This window comes from Gymnoscopelus braueri, assembly GCF_963280865.1.
Source record: "Gymnoscopelus braueri genome assembly, chromosome: 1".
Classification (NCBI taxonomy): Eukaryota; Metazoa; Chordata; class Actinopteri; order Myctophiformes; family Myctophidae; genus Gymnoscopelus; species Gymnoscopelus braueri.
The window spans coordinates 57,880,049-57,896,243 of NC_137603.1; the positions used below are offsets into that span (position 1 = coordinate 57,880,049).

General features: G+C 38.8%; 1 protein-coding gene across 1 annotated transcript in view; it reads right to left on the reverse strand.

Moving 5' to 3' along the window:
* Nucleotides 1–201: 201 nt before the first annotated feature.
* LOC308083061 (aminopeptidase N-like) overlaps nt 202–16,195 on the reverse strand; it is a 47,693-nt gene continuing 31,699 nt past the window's right edge. The window contains exons 8-22 of the mRNA XM_080425189.1: nt 14,120–14,233; nt 13,488–13,631; nt 12,662–12,727; nt 11,882–11,947; nt 11,504–11,679; nt 11,085–11,161; nt 8,273–8,409; nt 7,033–7,088; nt 6,675–6,822; nt 5,788–5,879; nt 4,358–4,468; nt 3,525–3,692; nt 2,594–2,734; nt 1,580–1,661; nt 202–748 (exon numbers count right to left, since the gene is read on the reverse strand). Of these exons, the coding sequence (XP_080281315.1) occupies nt 596–748; nt 1,580–1,661; nt 2,594–2,734; nt 3,525–3,692; nt 4,358–4,468; nt 5,788–5,879; nt 6,675–6,822; nt 7,033–7,088; nt 8,273–8,409; nt 11,085–11,161; nt 11,504–11,679; nt 11,882–11,947; nt 12,662–12,727; nt 13,488–13,631; nt 14,120–14,233 (1,731 nt within the window). The 3' untranslated portion in view covers nt 202–595. The remainder of the gene's footprint in view (nt 749–1,579; nt 1,662–2,593; nt 2,735–3,524; nt 3,693–4,357; nt 4,469–5,787; nt 5,880–6,674; nt 6,823–7,032; nt 7,089–8,272; nt 8,410–11,084; nt 11,162–11,503; nt 11,680–11,881; nt 11,948–12,661; nt 12,728–13,487; nt 13,632–14,119; nt 14,234–16,195) is intronic.

Genomic DNA, 16,195 nt, shown 5'->3' on the forward strand with positions numbered 1-16,195 from the left:
GATATGTAATGAGACATGAAAGTGTCTGAGCCTCACAGAGCTAGAGGTTAGAGAAATGGCCTTAAGTTTGGGAAAATCAGGGGTAGAAAAAGCAAATGGAAACTGTTGAAACAGATGTCCTTGATCAAAGCACCTAAGAAATCACTGCTGTGGAGCTGTTCTGACACGTACGTATTTGATGGTTCCCAACTGTAGAAGACTGTGGTTGTATTGGGCAGTTCCCATTGGCCAACTGTAGAAGACTGAGGTTGTATTGAGCAGTTCCCATTGGCCATCTGTAGAAGACTGTGGTTGTTGTACTGGATAGTTCCCAGTGGTCAACAGCAGAAGACTCCCATGGGTGTGAATGTGTGTACTTGAGTAACTAACTGTATGATGCAAAGAACAAGCTGTTCTAAGCTGTTCCTGATGTCAATGTTCAGCCAACTTTCCCTTGTTTACAAAAGTTTAAAAGAAAAACATGGTACAACAACAAAAAACAAAAAAGAATTGTCACCAAGACAAATGGCTGAAGTTTTGTCGGACAGGCAGAATTATTTCCGTTTCGTAAGTGTGATTTGTCCTAGACAATGAGCAGCACAGTGTGAGGTTTCGATCATGTGGTTTCATCAGTTAACCACCGCAGTACTTGTGCTTTGTTCTCTGACAGCCATCTAATGTTGGCTGTGGTCTTCTCTATGGCCTGCTCCAGGGCCATGGTCGCTGAGCCGAACCCAACACTTAGGTTCTCCTCTTTGAACTGCTTCAGCTGTGGAGAGAGAGAGAGAGAGAGAGAGAGAGAGAGAGAGAGAGAGAGAGAGAGAGAGAGAGAGAGAGAGAGAGAGGAAAATTACTTTCTTTCCTTAAAATAAACATGCCATTACAGAATGATTTTTGGATAAATAATGCTTGTTGTGTCCTACAGACGAAATCAGCAGTAGCCTAACTACTTTGTGTTTTGTTCATAGATTTGCATTTCATATGAACAAAAAACATATATATACTACTATTACTATGATACACTATCTACTAAATCCAATATTTTTTGTAGGACAGAAGATTAAGCCTTGAAGTTGTCTTATCTTATTTTATTTTTCATACAGTACACACAGTTACAACCAGGACCATATACAGTGGTGGTCAGATGAATCAGATTCTGGAAAAAATGAAAAAGCATGGACCTCTCACGAATTAGAAGGCTAATATTCAATTACCGTAATCTAACATGGTTAAAATTGAGTTTGAAGTTACAGTGGGTTTGTATAGAAAAGGGGCGTGTCTGATAAAAATGAATATTAAATATCTGAATACTGAATCAAGCAACTTAAAAACTGCCTGGAGTGAAACACAAAAGCCTGAGTAGACGCTAAAATGACCCCAGACATGTTTGAAAGTGAAATATCCCTTTAATGAGCACTGTATCTAGTCAGACTGTAAATTAACAGAGATTAGAGTGCTCTATGACGTCAAAACCAGAGATCTTTGAACTCCTTTACCAATGAACCCTACATCACTGACACCCTGTCCAGTCATCCACCGCTGTGCCCTGATTTTTGTATCATAAACCTGCATTGTTATTCTGATCAAGCTACATACGTACCTCCTTGAGCTCAAACTCTGTGTTGAATCTTCTTGTTATTCCATTGATGAGATTAGAGAAGGAGAAGGATCCTCTGCCATACCTGACAGACAGACAGACAGACAGACAGACAGACAGACAGACAGATTTATTCCAAAGAAATCGTTTCTTAGTACATCAATATCAGTATCTGGAGTGGTTCTGCTTTCCAAACCTCTATCAGTGAAGGAAAACTTTGAAACGCTGGGTTTGGAACCCTGAGAGGAAGACAGTTTAACCACTTGAACCATATAGCGTCCCTATTCTGTGGCAAACATCGGAAGAAAATGTCAGATCGTCTCTTTTCGGTGGACCCCCACCCTGACAAGCACTTGGAATTGTAGACAGTGCAATTAGTTTGACGCGGTTCCACAGATAAATATAGTGATAATAGACAAATTACAAGTAGATCGGCTATTTCCATAATAATAATTTGACAATTTGGCCAATTTGGTATTAAAAGGGTCTTAAAAAGTCCTTAAATTGTAACTTAAGAAATGTGCAGCCAGATACCATGTTTTACACTTATACTGTATGTTGGTTTGTTTACTATTGAGTGAGAAAACAATGTTGCACATTAAGCTAATCATCTGGGGACGGTCTAAAATCAGTTAGGGACCCCCCTGGGGGTCCTGAGCCACAGGTTGAGAATCCCAGGTATACCTAAGAGAATTGGCTACGTGCAAAAACCTTAGCCTGGGACCAGACAAATCTGCCAGTGCAAAAAAAAAATTGCCCTCTGGAATTTGGGTCTGGCACCGCTCCGTTGTGAATCCATTTCCTGCTCCCGAAGTCTGGGGTGACTAATCAGGGCCCAGTATTCAAATATGGGAGACTGTAATTGGTAGTTGGTTGTAGGTCTAACCAATTGCGTCGAGAGCCATTGTTTTGATTCCTTCCCCTTGGAAAAACAACATCCTCATAGAAGCATATCCACGCAGTGATATAGTCTGGCTACGCGAGGCTACAAAAACCTTACAGTGGAGGAAGGCTTACTGTTGGAAGAGGTAGCTCCACCGGGCTCTGATGAAGTTCCAGGCCAGAGGCATGGCCACCACGTTCCCAGCAATTCCCTGGATGGTGGAGCTGGCATCCTGCTTACGGATCTTTGTGGGGTCCAGGCAGTACTCCAGATACCTGGGAGTCAGACAATATGTTGGCTTATATGTACAGCAACATTTTATTATTAGCTTATAAGCACAAAAAGGTGTTGTAGTAGGCTACTTAATCATAATTTTTGCTCATGCCATTAGTGATGTCTGTCTTTTACAAATGAATAACTATAAAACATAAACTATTGTGATAACATAGTACATGTTATTGAAGTGAATCGTGCTTTTGTACTGTGGTATATGCAGTTGTGTAAAGTAACTAAGTACATGTACTCAAGTATACTGTACTTATTGAGGTGAGTGATTGAGTGAATGAGTAATTTTCTGGAGCAACTTTCAATACTTTTACTTCTACTCCACTAACACCTCAGAGGCAAATATTGTACTTTTTACTCCACTACAATTATTTGAAAACTTTAGTAACTAGTTACTTTGTAGATTTAGATTATTGTTAAAAAACATGCACCACTTCAGCCCTATACTTTGGCAATTTGAAAATAGCCGATATACAAGCTCACAACGCGTCGCAAAGCGACATGTTGTGAGCTTGTAGATCTGCTATTTTCAAAATATTTTTTAATACATTTTAAAACTTGTGAAATGGGACATTCTGCAATATATTTACTTTTACTTTAGTATACTTAGTATAATTTTATTTTATTTTTTTACCATACCATTTTTTTAATACCAGACGTTTACTTGTAACAGAGTATTTCTACATTGCAGTATTTATACTTGTACTTAAGTAACAAAATGTGAGTACGCTTCACTGGCTATATAAGTACCATAAATACGTTTTTTTTTTTTCTGAGTACCTGTTGAGCAGCCAGGGGGATTTAGCACAGGATAGGGCCGAGCGGAGTTTGGCAGCCTCCGTTGCCACGGTGGCGTTCTGGAACATCCTCCAGGCAAAGTCCCACTCCTCCACACCGCCGTACGCGATGGCACTGCAGTACACCGTGTACTTCAGGTTGGGGTGGATGCTAAGTCAGCACAATGACAAACAAAAATTAATCTGTCAGTTCATGAAGTACTTAATTACTTAATTAATTAACCACTTAAGTAAACCAACCAACCAACTCGAAAAACTATTGATTGACTAATCAGCCAGTAACTGTATTGCCATCCTACATTAAAAAGTTGCCAATAATCCGACTTGATTAATTAATTAATTTGACTAATTGAAGTTAATAGAAGACCAATCTTAACAAGAGCAAAACCATGTTTAAAACATTCTCTTTGAACCTGGATCATCAGTGATTGACACAGTTGTTTTGGAGTTTATATTATTATTTTATATAGTTTTGCATTGGTCTCCAAAGCAGCGTATAAGCAAATATTGAATTATTGGCTCAGGTACGGGGGCCCCGGAGCCCTGGAGGCAATTGACAGAAAAAATAAATAACTCGTGGCCATGAAATACTATTTTGCGGCTTCGAAATACTATCTCGTTCCCTCAAATTAAAATAATTAGAGGGAAAGAGATTGTATTTTCTGTCAATGGCCTCTCCGGGGCGCCATACTCAGAAATTCAACAAAAACAAAAAGAAAATATATATTTTTTTACTGTTTCATATGCATTCCATGTGAAGCATATTGATTTTCCATACCAATGCTGTATAAATAGAGGTTGAGTTAAATACTGTACGGGTTGTGTTGTGGGTTGTCCATCCACTGTTTGAACCAGCTCTTGGTGAGTTCTCTGCAGCCCTCCACTCCCATGCTGCAGGCCATTCCTATTGCATTGATCTCATTATACCTGACAGGACAAACACAAGACCATTTACAGTATAGCTGTCAGTTACATATATCGTTGCTGTCGGGTGTAACTGTTACTCTTCAGAACTCAAATAAAAGAAATACAGTATAAAAAATAGCCAAGATCTACAAACTCAAAACGCGGCGCGAAGCGACACGTTTTGAGTCGACTTAATTAAGTCTTATTAAGTCGGCTGGTAAGTCGGCTATATTTTTACTACTTTTGTATGACACTGTAGTATGACCAAGTAGGGCGTTAATTTACGAAAAAGTTTAAATATGGAGATCAGCGGTTTCTTACTGACAGCAACGATATTAGAACCACATCTTCAATACAGTACATGACAACTTGTCATACAACGTGTGTGTGTGTGTGTGTGTGTGTGTGTGTGTGTGTGTGTGTGTGTGTGTGTGTGTGTGTGTGTGTGTGTGTGTGTGTGTGTGTGCAACGTGTGTGTCTGCAATGTGTACAGTATATACAGTACACATTATGTATGTGTGTACTGTATATGCACCAGTGTTGATTTCTTTGACTAAAACCATGACGAAAAGTGTTCGTCGTCTACCTTTTTTTACTGACGAAAACTAAATAAAAACTAAATAAAAACTCATTTATTATGACTGAAACTGAGACTAAATATATTGACAATTTCGTCAACAAATAAAAACTAGACTAAAATGTCAGGGAGGGACCTAGTGGAGAAGAGATCCAGTAGAACTAAAAGACACGTCATTTTATGTTTGGTTTGCGCTCACAACGCGTCTTGTAGATCGGCTATTTTCAGTATGCAACCAAGTGTAAAATCAGCCATTACGACACCATCAAGTCACCACCAAAATACATTTTAGTCGACTAAATCAACTGTAGATTTAGTCGACTATAATCTTATGATATTTAGTCGACTAAAACTAGACTAAAACTAAAACATTTCAGATGACTAAAATATGACTAAAACTAAATGGAATCTGATTCAAAAGACTATTACTAAAACTGAAGGAAGATTTGTTGTCAAAATCAACACTAATATGCACACTATGTTAGTATGTGTATTTGAATGTGTACAGTATATACAGAATATTTGTTCTTGTAGAGGTGTGTGTGTGTGTGTGTGTGTGTGTGTGTGTGTGTGTGTGTGTGTGTGTGTGTGTGTGTGTGTGTGTGTGTGTGTGTGTGTGTGTGTGTGTGTGTGTGTGTGCATGTGCGTGTATACGTGTGTGTGCGTGTGTGTGCGTGTGTGTGTGTGTGTGTGTGTGTGTGTGTGTGTGTGTGTGTGTGTGTGTGTGTGTGTGTGTGTGTGTGTGTGTGTGTGTGTGTTTTACTGGTCATTGTGTTCCTCTGGTACTTTGGTCCAGTTTTCTGTCACTGTCTTAAAGTGCTCAAAGAGAGGTCTTATTTGTTTCTTGAGGTAAGCCTACAACAAACAAACAAACTAACTCACAATATCTTCTTTGCTCATTTCCCACAAAACTCCTGACCAGCGACAGAATGGTCGAGTCAACTTTTAATTAAGTTCGCGGAAACAGTCAATCTAAAGGGAATAGTTCACCCCCAAAATGATATTTTTTCTATCAATTACACACCACATGGAGACTTGAATTCATGGAGATGATTTTTTGGGTTTGGTCGCATTCCTAAGCCAATAATTTGATGACCGACGGCGGCTCCGGTAGGAGACACAAAGAGTCAACTTTGAGTCTCCTACCGGAGACATTAGCATCTTTCCGCCGGACATCAAATTATTGGCTTAGGAATGAGACAAAAACCAAAACATCTCCATGAATTCAAGGCTTCATGGGGTGTGTAATTGATAGAAAATAAGTATTTTTTTGGGTGAACTATTCATTTACAGTACGTTAAAAGTTTCTTAACACATGTTATTAGTACTAACACAAATAGTAGTATTGCCCATTAAAGCTCCTCAGCCTGATCAAACATTGAGTATCATAGCAGTGGTGGAAAAAGTACTCACATTTTTTACTTAAGTAAAACTATCAATACTGCAATGTAGAAATACTAAAAGTCCGGAATAAAAAATGTACTTGAGTAAAAGTACAAAAGTATTGGCATCACAATGTACTTAAAGTACCAAAAGTAAAAGTACTCGTTATGCAGAATGTCCCAAGTTTTAAAAAATCTTTTGAAACTAGCAGATCTACATCTACTTTATAAAATAGGCAGTTATCAAATACAGTAGTACTGTACAAACCTGTAAAGCTCCATAGACCTCGGTCCTGTCAAACATCAGTATGTAGTAGCTGAGGCTCCTCAGGGCAGACTCCCAGGGGATGTAGTCTCTCTCATCAAACAGGTATTTGGTTGTTCTCAGGGCTAACGTTGTGTTGATTATTTTGGCTCTATAGAACCAAATAAACAACATCGATCTCAATATTTGCATATTATTATAGGATGGTAAATACTAGGATGAAAGTGAAAAGGCTGTGCCATCATGGGAAACACTAACATGAAAGTGAAAAGGCTGTGCCATCAGGGGAAACACTAACATGAAAGTGAAAAGGCTGTGCCATCATGGGAAACACTAATATGAAAGTGAAAAGCTGGTTCACCTGGCCAGGTTGAAGGCATCGTCCACTATCTGAGCTCTGTTGATCACTGGTATCACCTGAAGATTTTAATTGATTATTAATTAACAGGCTGATAAAAATTTTGTTAGGTCCACTCAATATTTTTGCCTGAAGCAGCATGTTAGGATTTACAGTGTAGATACTTTCATACTCTCACTTACACCGTTGCCTGTGTAACAGCAAAACATTTTATAATAATGAATAGATATCAATTCAAATAAACGTGTTCTTCTGTTGATAGTGATTTACGCCATTTTGCAGTCTAATCAATGTCTTTTACATGCTCTTACCTTCTCTTTCTACCTATATTTCATGGGCATGGCTCTGTTCGAGCTTCGCAAATGCAAACAATTTGTCTACAACTGATGCAATGATTTTCCCAACTTGCATCGTTCCCGAGTAGGCCGGTGCCCAAGTTATGCTTATTACTCAATGTTTATGACTAAACAGTGACTTTAATAGGTCATCAATATGTCCGTACACTGACAAATGAGTCCGTGGCAAGACTTGGCCTGGTCCATGGCAAATTCTAGATTTTGTTTTTAAATAACATTATAATTTTGATCATAAGACCCAATTACTGAATGTCAGTCTCCAGGTTTTTTTTCAGAATGTGTATGACATTGATTTACTATGACACTGTGCATGGCACATTAGGAGTCCACTATAGGACAGTTGTTCTCAAACGTTTTATTTTCAAGGACCCCCATTACTCTCACAGTTAGTCCTGTAATGGTCATTTAGGGATAGCTCTTAGTGTTTGTCTACTCATTTTGTATGTCCATGGCAAACATATATTTTGATAAAAAATGTCCACTACAAGCCAGCATGTCGATGACCCCTGATAGATTGGCATACAGTAGAAATAGATTAAGTACATACAAATCAAATGGAAACAACACATGAAGTACTTTATCTAAAAAATGCCAGATTGTTTTCCAGGGTGATTCTTCCATTGACTATTACACAGAAGTCTGTGACTGGCAACGGTGGCCATTGAGGTGGTCAGTAATTTTGTCAAGGAGGCCATGGCCACTCTGGCCGCCACCTGGGGGCACCACGTCTGCACAAGTTATTGGCTGATTCTGTAATTAAGGAAAATGTGTATATTTTGTGTGTGCCAGATTTCATGCTTTTATCATAAAATGCAGGTTTTTTTGGTCTGCAGAAACCAATGGGGCTCCCTTGGTCCATATTTGTTTTTATAGTCTCTGGTTCTGACCTGGTGGTCGGTGTTGAGCAGGTGGAGCAGGCGTTCCCAGTTGTCCAGGTCATAGTTAACCCTATAGTAACCGGAGACATTACTGTTGGCCAGCACCCAGTCTGCTGCTCCCCACGCTCTCATCGGACCATGGACATCTGGGAAGAAAAAATAAATACAAAAACGATAAAACTTTTCTGGCCGCGACCCCCCAAAATAATCATATTTGAACTGGGGACCCCCCTGACAAGCACTTGGAATTTTAGGAGTTGAGGCATTACATTTAGTTTGACTCTAAATATTGTGAAAACTACAAGTCCGGCTTGTAATCCGGCTATTTTCACAATTTTCGTCTTTCTTAAAGGTAGGGTAAGTGATTTACTTTGGTTAAAATAAGTGTTAAATAGCTCTATATTCTGATAGTACTCATTGCTATAGAGTGTTTGTTCAGTAAAAGGAGTCTCCCAAGTCTCTCCATCTCTTTATTAAACAGAAAATGCATTTTCAGTGCTCTCTCCTGATTGGCTTAAATGTTGTCACCTACCTGAAAATGTACTATATTCTGTTTACTAAAGAGCTGGAGAGACCCCTGTGACCGAACAAACGCTCTGTAGAAATGATTACTATCAGAATATAGTACTTTAACCTTTTTAACTAAAAAAAAAAAATTGCAAAAAATATCACTTACCCTAACCTTTAAGTAATATTTGACAATTTGGCAAATGTTTGACAATTTTTTATTGTATAGTCTGTTGGTTACTTTTGACGTAGCAATGGTCCTATTATTGGTTTTTTAGTTTTTTTCATTTTAGAGGTGTTAAAGGTCTTAAAAGTCCTTAAATTGTCACTTAAATATACACTGTCTGATGTTTTTTTTTACTGTTGAGTGAGAAAACAATGTTACACATTAGCTAATCATCTGGGGACCCCCAAAAAAAATATTTGGGGACCCCCGTGGGGATCCTGACCCACAGGTTGAGAACCATTGCTGTAGAAGATACCAATTACTTTGAGCTATCATTAGTCACAGAGGCCCTTCTGTACACCTATCATTAACACAAGTCTACTATCTGGATTCATGTTCAGACAGCTTATTAGATTTAGCTGAACTACATCTGCACCTGCCATTAAAATGCACCCCAGTCTCACCCCATAAAACAAATCTGTCTGGGGGCACTGATGGCCTAGTGGTCAAGGCAAATACCACATAAAGGCTATGAAGTAGCTTAACGGTAATTTGCGGGTGTGTATACATCATAATACACACACATAATACATCAAATGCATAAAAATAGTAATCTAATAATAAAGTAATACATAAGTAAACCAATAATCTAATAATAACTAATACATACGTAAACCAAGAACCTATCATCAGCCTACATTGAAACTATACACACTATAGGATGCCAGGTCAACAATGACCTGGCATCTGTCTACATAACATGCTATCTAAGTTACATTTTAGCCTTTGCATAATCCTGCAAAGTCGTCAGGCTGGGGCAAGTGCTACGGGCTGAGATGGAGTCTAAAGAGGTGAGTCTTCAGATTACGGCAGAAGATTGGGAGTGAGTCTGCAGTTCTAATTGCTATGGGGAGTATTATCCAAATAAGGCCAGAAAAGCCCCAAAAATTTAAATAAATAAATAAATCTATCTATCTTTCAAATAGAGATTCAACTTTTCCTTCACCTTCGGGAGATTCACCTTTTCCTTGTATTGTTTTGCACATAAAAATGTGTTTACCTTACGTTATGATAGGGGTAAAATAGATAAAGGTACGTTATGATAGGGGTAAAATAGATAAAGGTACGTTATGATAGGGGTAAAGTAGATAAAGGTACGTTATGATAGGGGTAAAATAGATAAAGGTACGTTATGATAGGGGTAAAGTAGATAAAGGTACGTTATGATAGGGGTAAAATAGATAAAGGTACGTTATGATTGGGGTAAAGTAGATAAAGGTACGTTATGATAGGGGTAAAATAGATAAAGGTACGTTATGATAGGGGTAAAGTAGATAAAGATAAGAGAAAAGGAAAGCTGGACTGTGAAAAAGAGGAAATAGCTGATAACATGGAACCAAATGAACCCTTACATTTGGTTCCATTTGTACACTCTCAGAATTAGGATTTTATAGTGTAGATTGCAATCCCAGAGATAGAAAATGTTATCAAATGGGGGTTCGAGGCCGAATGCATCCAACTGGGGGTCCTTGAAATGAAAACGTCTGAGAACCACTGCATTAGAGACTACAGAATAGAGATCAATGCATTAGAGACTACAGAATAGAGATCAATGCATTAGAGACTACAGAATAGAGATCAATGCATTAGAGACTACAGAATAGAGATCAATGCATTAGAGACTACAGAATAGAGATCAATGCATTAGAGACTACAGAATAGAGATCAATGCATTAGAGACTACAGAATAGAGATCAATGCATTAGAGACTACAGAATAGAGATCAATGCATTAGAGACTACAGAATAGAGATCAATGCATTAGAGACTACAGAATAGAGATCAATGCATTAGAGACTACAGAATAGAGATCAATGCATTAGAGACTACAGAATAGAGATCAATGCATTAGAGACTACAGTATAGAGATCAGACAGAGAGTGAAGAGAGAAGGGGAATGAGATGCAATAACACTTCAGAGCTGGATTTGAACCCATGGCATAGAGCAGTGGTTCTCAAACTTTTTCCATGTCAAGAACCCCAATGTATTGGGCTGCGGACCCCTATCTGAAATGGTTTTGTGCCAGGGACCCCCAGAAGAGAAGATTTGTGTTAAAAGATTACCAAAATGATTCAAAATTCATTGTACCCGTTTCCTGAAGTAGCCAGTGTTGCTCTTGCTCCACCCCTGTCTTCATCCATTTAATAGGAACGAACCAGGTGTAACTGTGTGTGTACACACAGTTACACACACACACGCACACACACACACGCACACACACACACACGCACACACACACACACACACACACACGCACACGCACATGCACACACGCGCACACACACACACACACACACACAAAACAAGTTCAGTTGTGATGCAGACATAATTACATTTGTACATGCCATACTGCTTTGAAAACCGATTTAGAGACCAACTTGTGAGTCTAGTTATAGGACGAAATATGAATCTGTTTAACAGAGTTGAACATTTCTCACCGCGCCCACAAATCCACAAATCAATCAAATCAAATTGTAATGATGATAATTGAAACAGTGTTTCTCTACTTGAACTCAGAGGGCCTCTCTACTGGAGAGTCTGGGTCCAACAAGAAGTGTCTCTGTGTGATGTGTCCTGTCCGGGTGTCAAAGGTCACGACTGGGAAACCCATCTGAAGAGTCCAGCGGTTCATGATGTCCTGGACTGTGTGAGGAAGACGCATGCCTGGGGTGTCGTCTACTGCCTGTGAACAATAAGTGATGAGTGGATAGATGAATACTACACAATGCAGTACATGCAGGTATAGAAACCGATACAGTAAATAGTTTTTAAGCGTACATACACACAAATCAAATCAATTGTAGCATAAATCTATGAAGACATTTATTTAATGTATTTCTTTACATTTCTTCAAATTCAGCTTTTGAGACCGAATTGAGACCTACCTTTTGGAGGTGATCCCATAGGTCTGTATATACTGTGTTACTGAAGGCATAGTGATTCAGGTAGGACTGCAGAGGCAAAGTGACAAGATACTCATCAGCCATTTGGAACTGTCATAAAACAACACAGAGTCTGCAGCCAAGGATGTGTACATCATGCTATTTCAAAATTGATCAATTGTACCATCAAAGTATTGCAGCTATAAAAGTGGCTAGTATGTCTAATAGAGTAGTATCTGGTATTTAATCCATTCAATCCGAGGGACACATCTCTGTCCTTTTAGATTTCTTGGGCTATTAGAAAATAGCAGATATACAAGCTCATAGCACGGCACTCGGTGCCGTGCTATGAGCTTGTAGATCTGCTATTTTTGAAAACTCGTGAAATTTTGTGCAAATCTTTCAATATATATATATTTTCAAAGCAAACATTTGTAACTCAAATATTTGCTTCTGGGGGGTCCCTGGAACAAAATATTTTACAAATATTTGCTTAAAAAATATATATATTAAAAGATTTGCACAAATTTTCACGATTTTTCAACAAAAATAAATTGCAGATCTACAAGCTCACAGCTTGTATATCTGCTATTTTTTGAATAGCCCAAAGAAATGATGACACAGATTCTTTCCCGGTCTAAATGGGTTAATCAAATGTAATGGTATAATTGTTGATGTAAAATCTAAACACTGACTGGTGGAAAAAATGTAATTAGTGATGTTTTCAAAGCACTTTCCTATTTATTTCTTCTTTTTTCTTTTTAGAAGATGTATTATACTCACACTGAGTCCTCTAGCAAACACAGGCTCTGTGAGAAACTCTGACAACATCCTCAGCACCGCTGCACCCTGGGAAACACACCAGGAGCAAGACAAAAATACATCATACGGAAATATGTCAGCAAATTCTTCGCATCAAATTATGCATAATAGTTGATGCCTATAGTTGATTTTTCATAGAGGTCGATGCCTTCATTCATGGTTAATAGCAATTGCATTGCTTTATCGCTACGACATATTCTCACTCTGTGTGGATGTGCTCATCATGACAAAAACAATAGTTTAATTATACATACTGCCGGGTGAATTAATCACACAAATGAATTCAAACCTTTATTTATTCTCGAAAGACATTGAGGTTGCCCTCATTTGCAGTGTTGTCGAGATACATCACAGTACAATTTCATATTCACATCAATATTCACATCAATGATTAAACAAAACAAAACAGAAACTTTCCCCTATCTTAAACACAAGTTTAAAAGCAGTTCCAGACATTTGTGGGTAGGTTTGCAATCAAAGATTTAAATTGACCGTATGTTATGGGAGAACAGATCTTTAATTTAAGCTGTAGGTCATTCCAAGTGATTGGGGTACTAAAACAAAAGGCTGTTTTTCCCATTTCACTCTTTACTTTGGGGACCTTTAAGGTGAGCCAGTCATTGGAGCGTGTCCTATATGTTACAGGATTCCATTCCAGCGGAGATTTAATATACAGTGGTAAAGTCCCATCAACTGCCTAAATAAAATGCTCTGGGTGAGTAAGGACTTTAAGGACCTTAATGCTCATCAGGGGAGCACGTCTTATAGTGGTTCATAAATGGATTACCTTGCTATAGGAGATGGTGTTAAACATCTCACTGATCTGCTCCGGAGTGTTGACCTCCTCCTCTTTACGGGACAGTGGGTGAGACGAGGCCAGAGCGTCCACAGCAAACACCTTGTGGACGTCATTCAGAATGATCTGCTCCTTCTGTTATTATTATTGTATATACAAATAAATACAAATATTAGTTTTTGTTGTTTTAGTCAAATGAAATACATTCCCTTTGCCCTGCTGCTGCTAGCTACCCAAATGCAGTGGTGGAAAAAGTCCTCACTTAAGGGTTATACTGCAATGTAGAAATACTCTGCGACAAGTGAAAGCATAATATTTGCCTCTGAGATGTAGTGGAGTAGAAGTAAATACTGAAAATTGGAAATACTCCAGTAAGGTAAAAAAAATACCTCAAAATTGTACTTAAGTACAATACTTGAGTATATGTACTTAGTTACTTTACACCACCGCCCAAATGGTTTCAAATGGTTACTAAATGCCATAATATGCACTTTAATAGACTGTTTGGTACACGCACTTATAAACTGCGAACTTTATCATACTAGAGGAGTTCGGGCCACCCACAAATGGGTCCCGACCCACTGTTTGGGAAACACTGTGCTAGAGCAGGTGTTGGTGCTTACGATGTTCCAGGTAGGTTCAGCGTGGTCGGCTCCCAGGTATTCTACGTAGGAGGCAAAGCCTTCGTTCAGCCACAGGTCATTCCACCACCTCAGAGTCACCAGGTTACCAAACCACTGAAAAACACAATAGATGGTAGATTCAAATTAAAATATATTTTTTTAAAATCACATGGGCCTGTTATAGGGCCACCAGGAGGCCGTTATTTTCAAAACATTTTTTTTTGACAGTACTGCTACAGATTTTGTCCAAAACGTCACGCAAATCGGTACACAGTATCTCTATACACGAATCCACAGAGCGCTTCCCTGTAGGTATGGCTCCGCCCCCTTTAGGTAGCGCCGCCATTACTGCGGTGTCAATATCAGTCAGTTGCTACTACGCTGAGTGCGGTGATATTGACACCGCAGTAATGGCGGCGCTACCTAAAGGGGGCGGAGCCATACCTACAGGGAAGCGCTCTGTGGATTCGTGTATAGAGCATCGCAGTTCCCGCCCACTTCCTGGTTTTTCCTGGTGCCGGAAGGAAAAACTCAATGCATTTTTCCCATTGACATTTGCAAAAATATTTATATCTATTAATTTAAGCCTCGAATCAAGCCATCATGACATGACATGAATCATGACCATAAAACGTTTTTTTCTGTGATTTTTTTTTATTTTATATTTAATTATATGATATACTATATTTAATAAAAACCCTTTGTTTTGCCGTTTTCCAAAAAAAAATAATCACAGAATCAAACGTTTTATGGTCATGATTCATGTCATGTCATGATGGCTTGATTCGAGGCTTAAATTAATATATATAAATATTTTTGGAAATGTCAATGGGAAAAATGCATTGAGTATTTTGCGGTGGAACCCGGAAGGGGCGGGAACTGCGATGCTCTATAGTCATTAAACCAAACGAGTCTTTCAGATTTTTCATATTCCATCCTGATTGGCTAAGAATGGCTTCCAAAGTTTGCAGGAGTGCTCCGTTTTGAACAAAATGCCTCAATTCATGAACACAGCGTGCCATTTCCGTGAAATTTTGCACACACATTCTCACTAGGCCGAGGAAGAAATGCAAAATTTTCAAATCAGCCTCATGGTGGCGCTATAGCAGGCCGATTCGTGTTTTTACCTATAACTGCACTGATCTGTGTAAAACTTTGTATGCACACTCCCTAGAGGCCAAGGAAAAATCTTTGCCCAGCATTTTTCACATCTGCCTTTTATAGCACCACCAGGAAGCCGACTTTTGAAAACACATTTTTGGATATTACTCCTTCGGTAAATCGGTACACGTGATCTCTATAGTCACGTGATCAAGACGGATCTGTTAGATTTTTCATATTCCATCCTGATTGGCTAAGATTGACATCTGAAGTTTGCAGGAGTGGTCAGTTTTGAACAAAATTCCCCAAATCATGAACGCAGCATCCGATTGCGGTGAGAGTGAGACTTTGCATGCACATTCACACTAGGTTGAGGAACAAATGCCACCCTTTCAACATTCCCCTATTATAGCGCTACCAGGAGGATTTTTGCAAAACATTATTTGTTTTATATTACTCCTACAAATGTTGTCCAAACATCATGCAAATCGGTACATATTAAGTCTTAAGTCAAGTGATCGAGACGGATCTGTCCGATATTTCACATTCCAGCCTGATTGGCGAATTCCGAACATTGCTGGCCCACACTAACCTACCTGACCTGGCGGAGACCTGTGCTCCGAGGAGCACTTTTTCTAGTTTTCTATCAATTACACACCCCATAAAGCCTTGAATTCGTGTCGCATTCCTAAGCCAATCATTTGATGTAGTCTCCGGTAGGAGACTCAAAAGAGTCTAAAAAAGTCTCCTACTGAGTCTCCTATTGACTGATGTCATCAGATTATTGCTTAGGAATGCGACAAAAACTAGAAATCTCCATGAATTCAAGGCTTCATGAGGTGTGTAATTGATAGAAAATAAGTAATGTTTTGGATGAACTACTCCTTTAGGAGCAGTCAAGATGGTTTGGAGCTGTAATCTCTATGGGTTGTATAACTTCTGTCAAAAAAATAGCAAGATCTGGCATTCATTTAA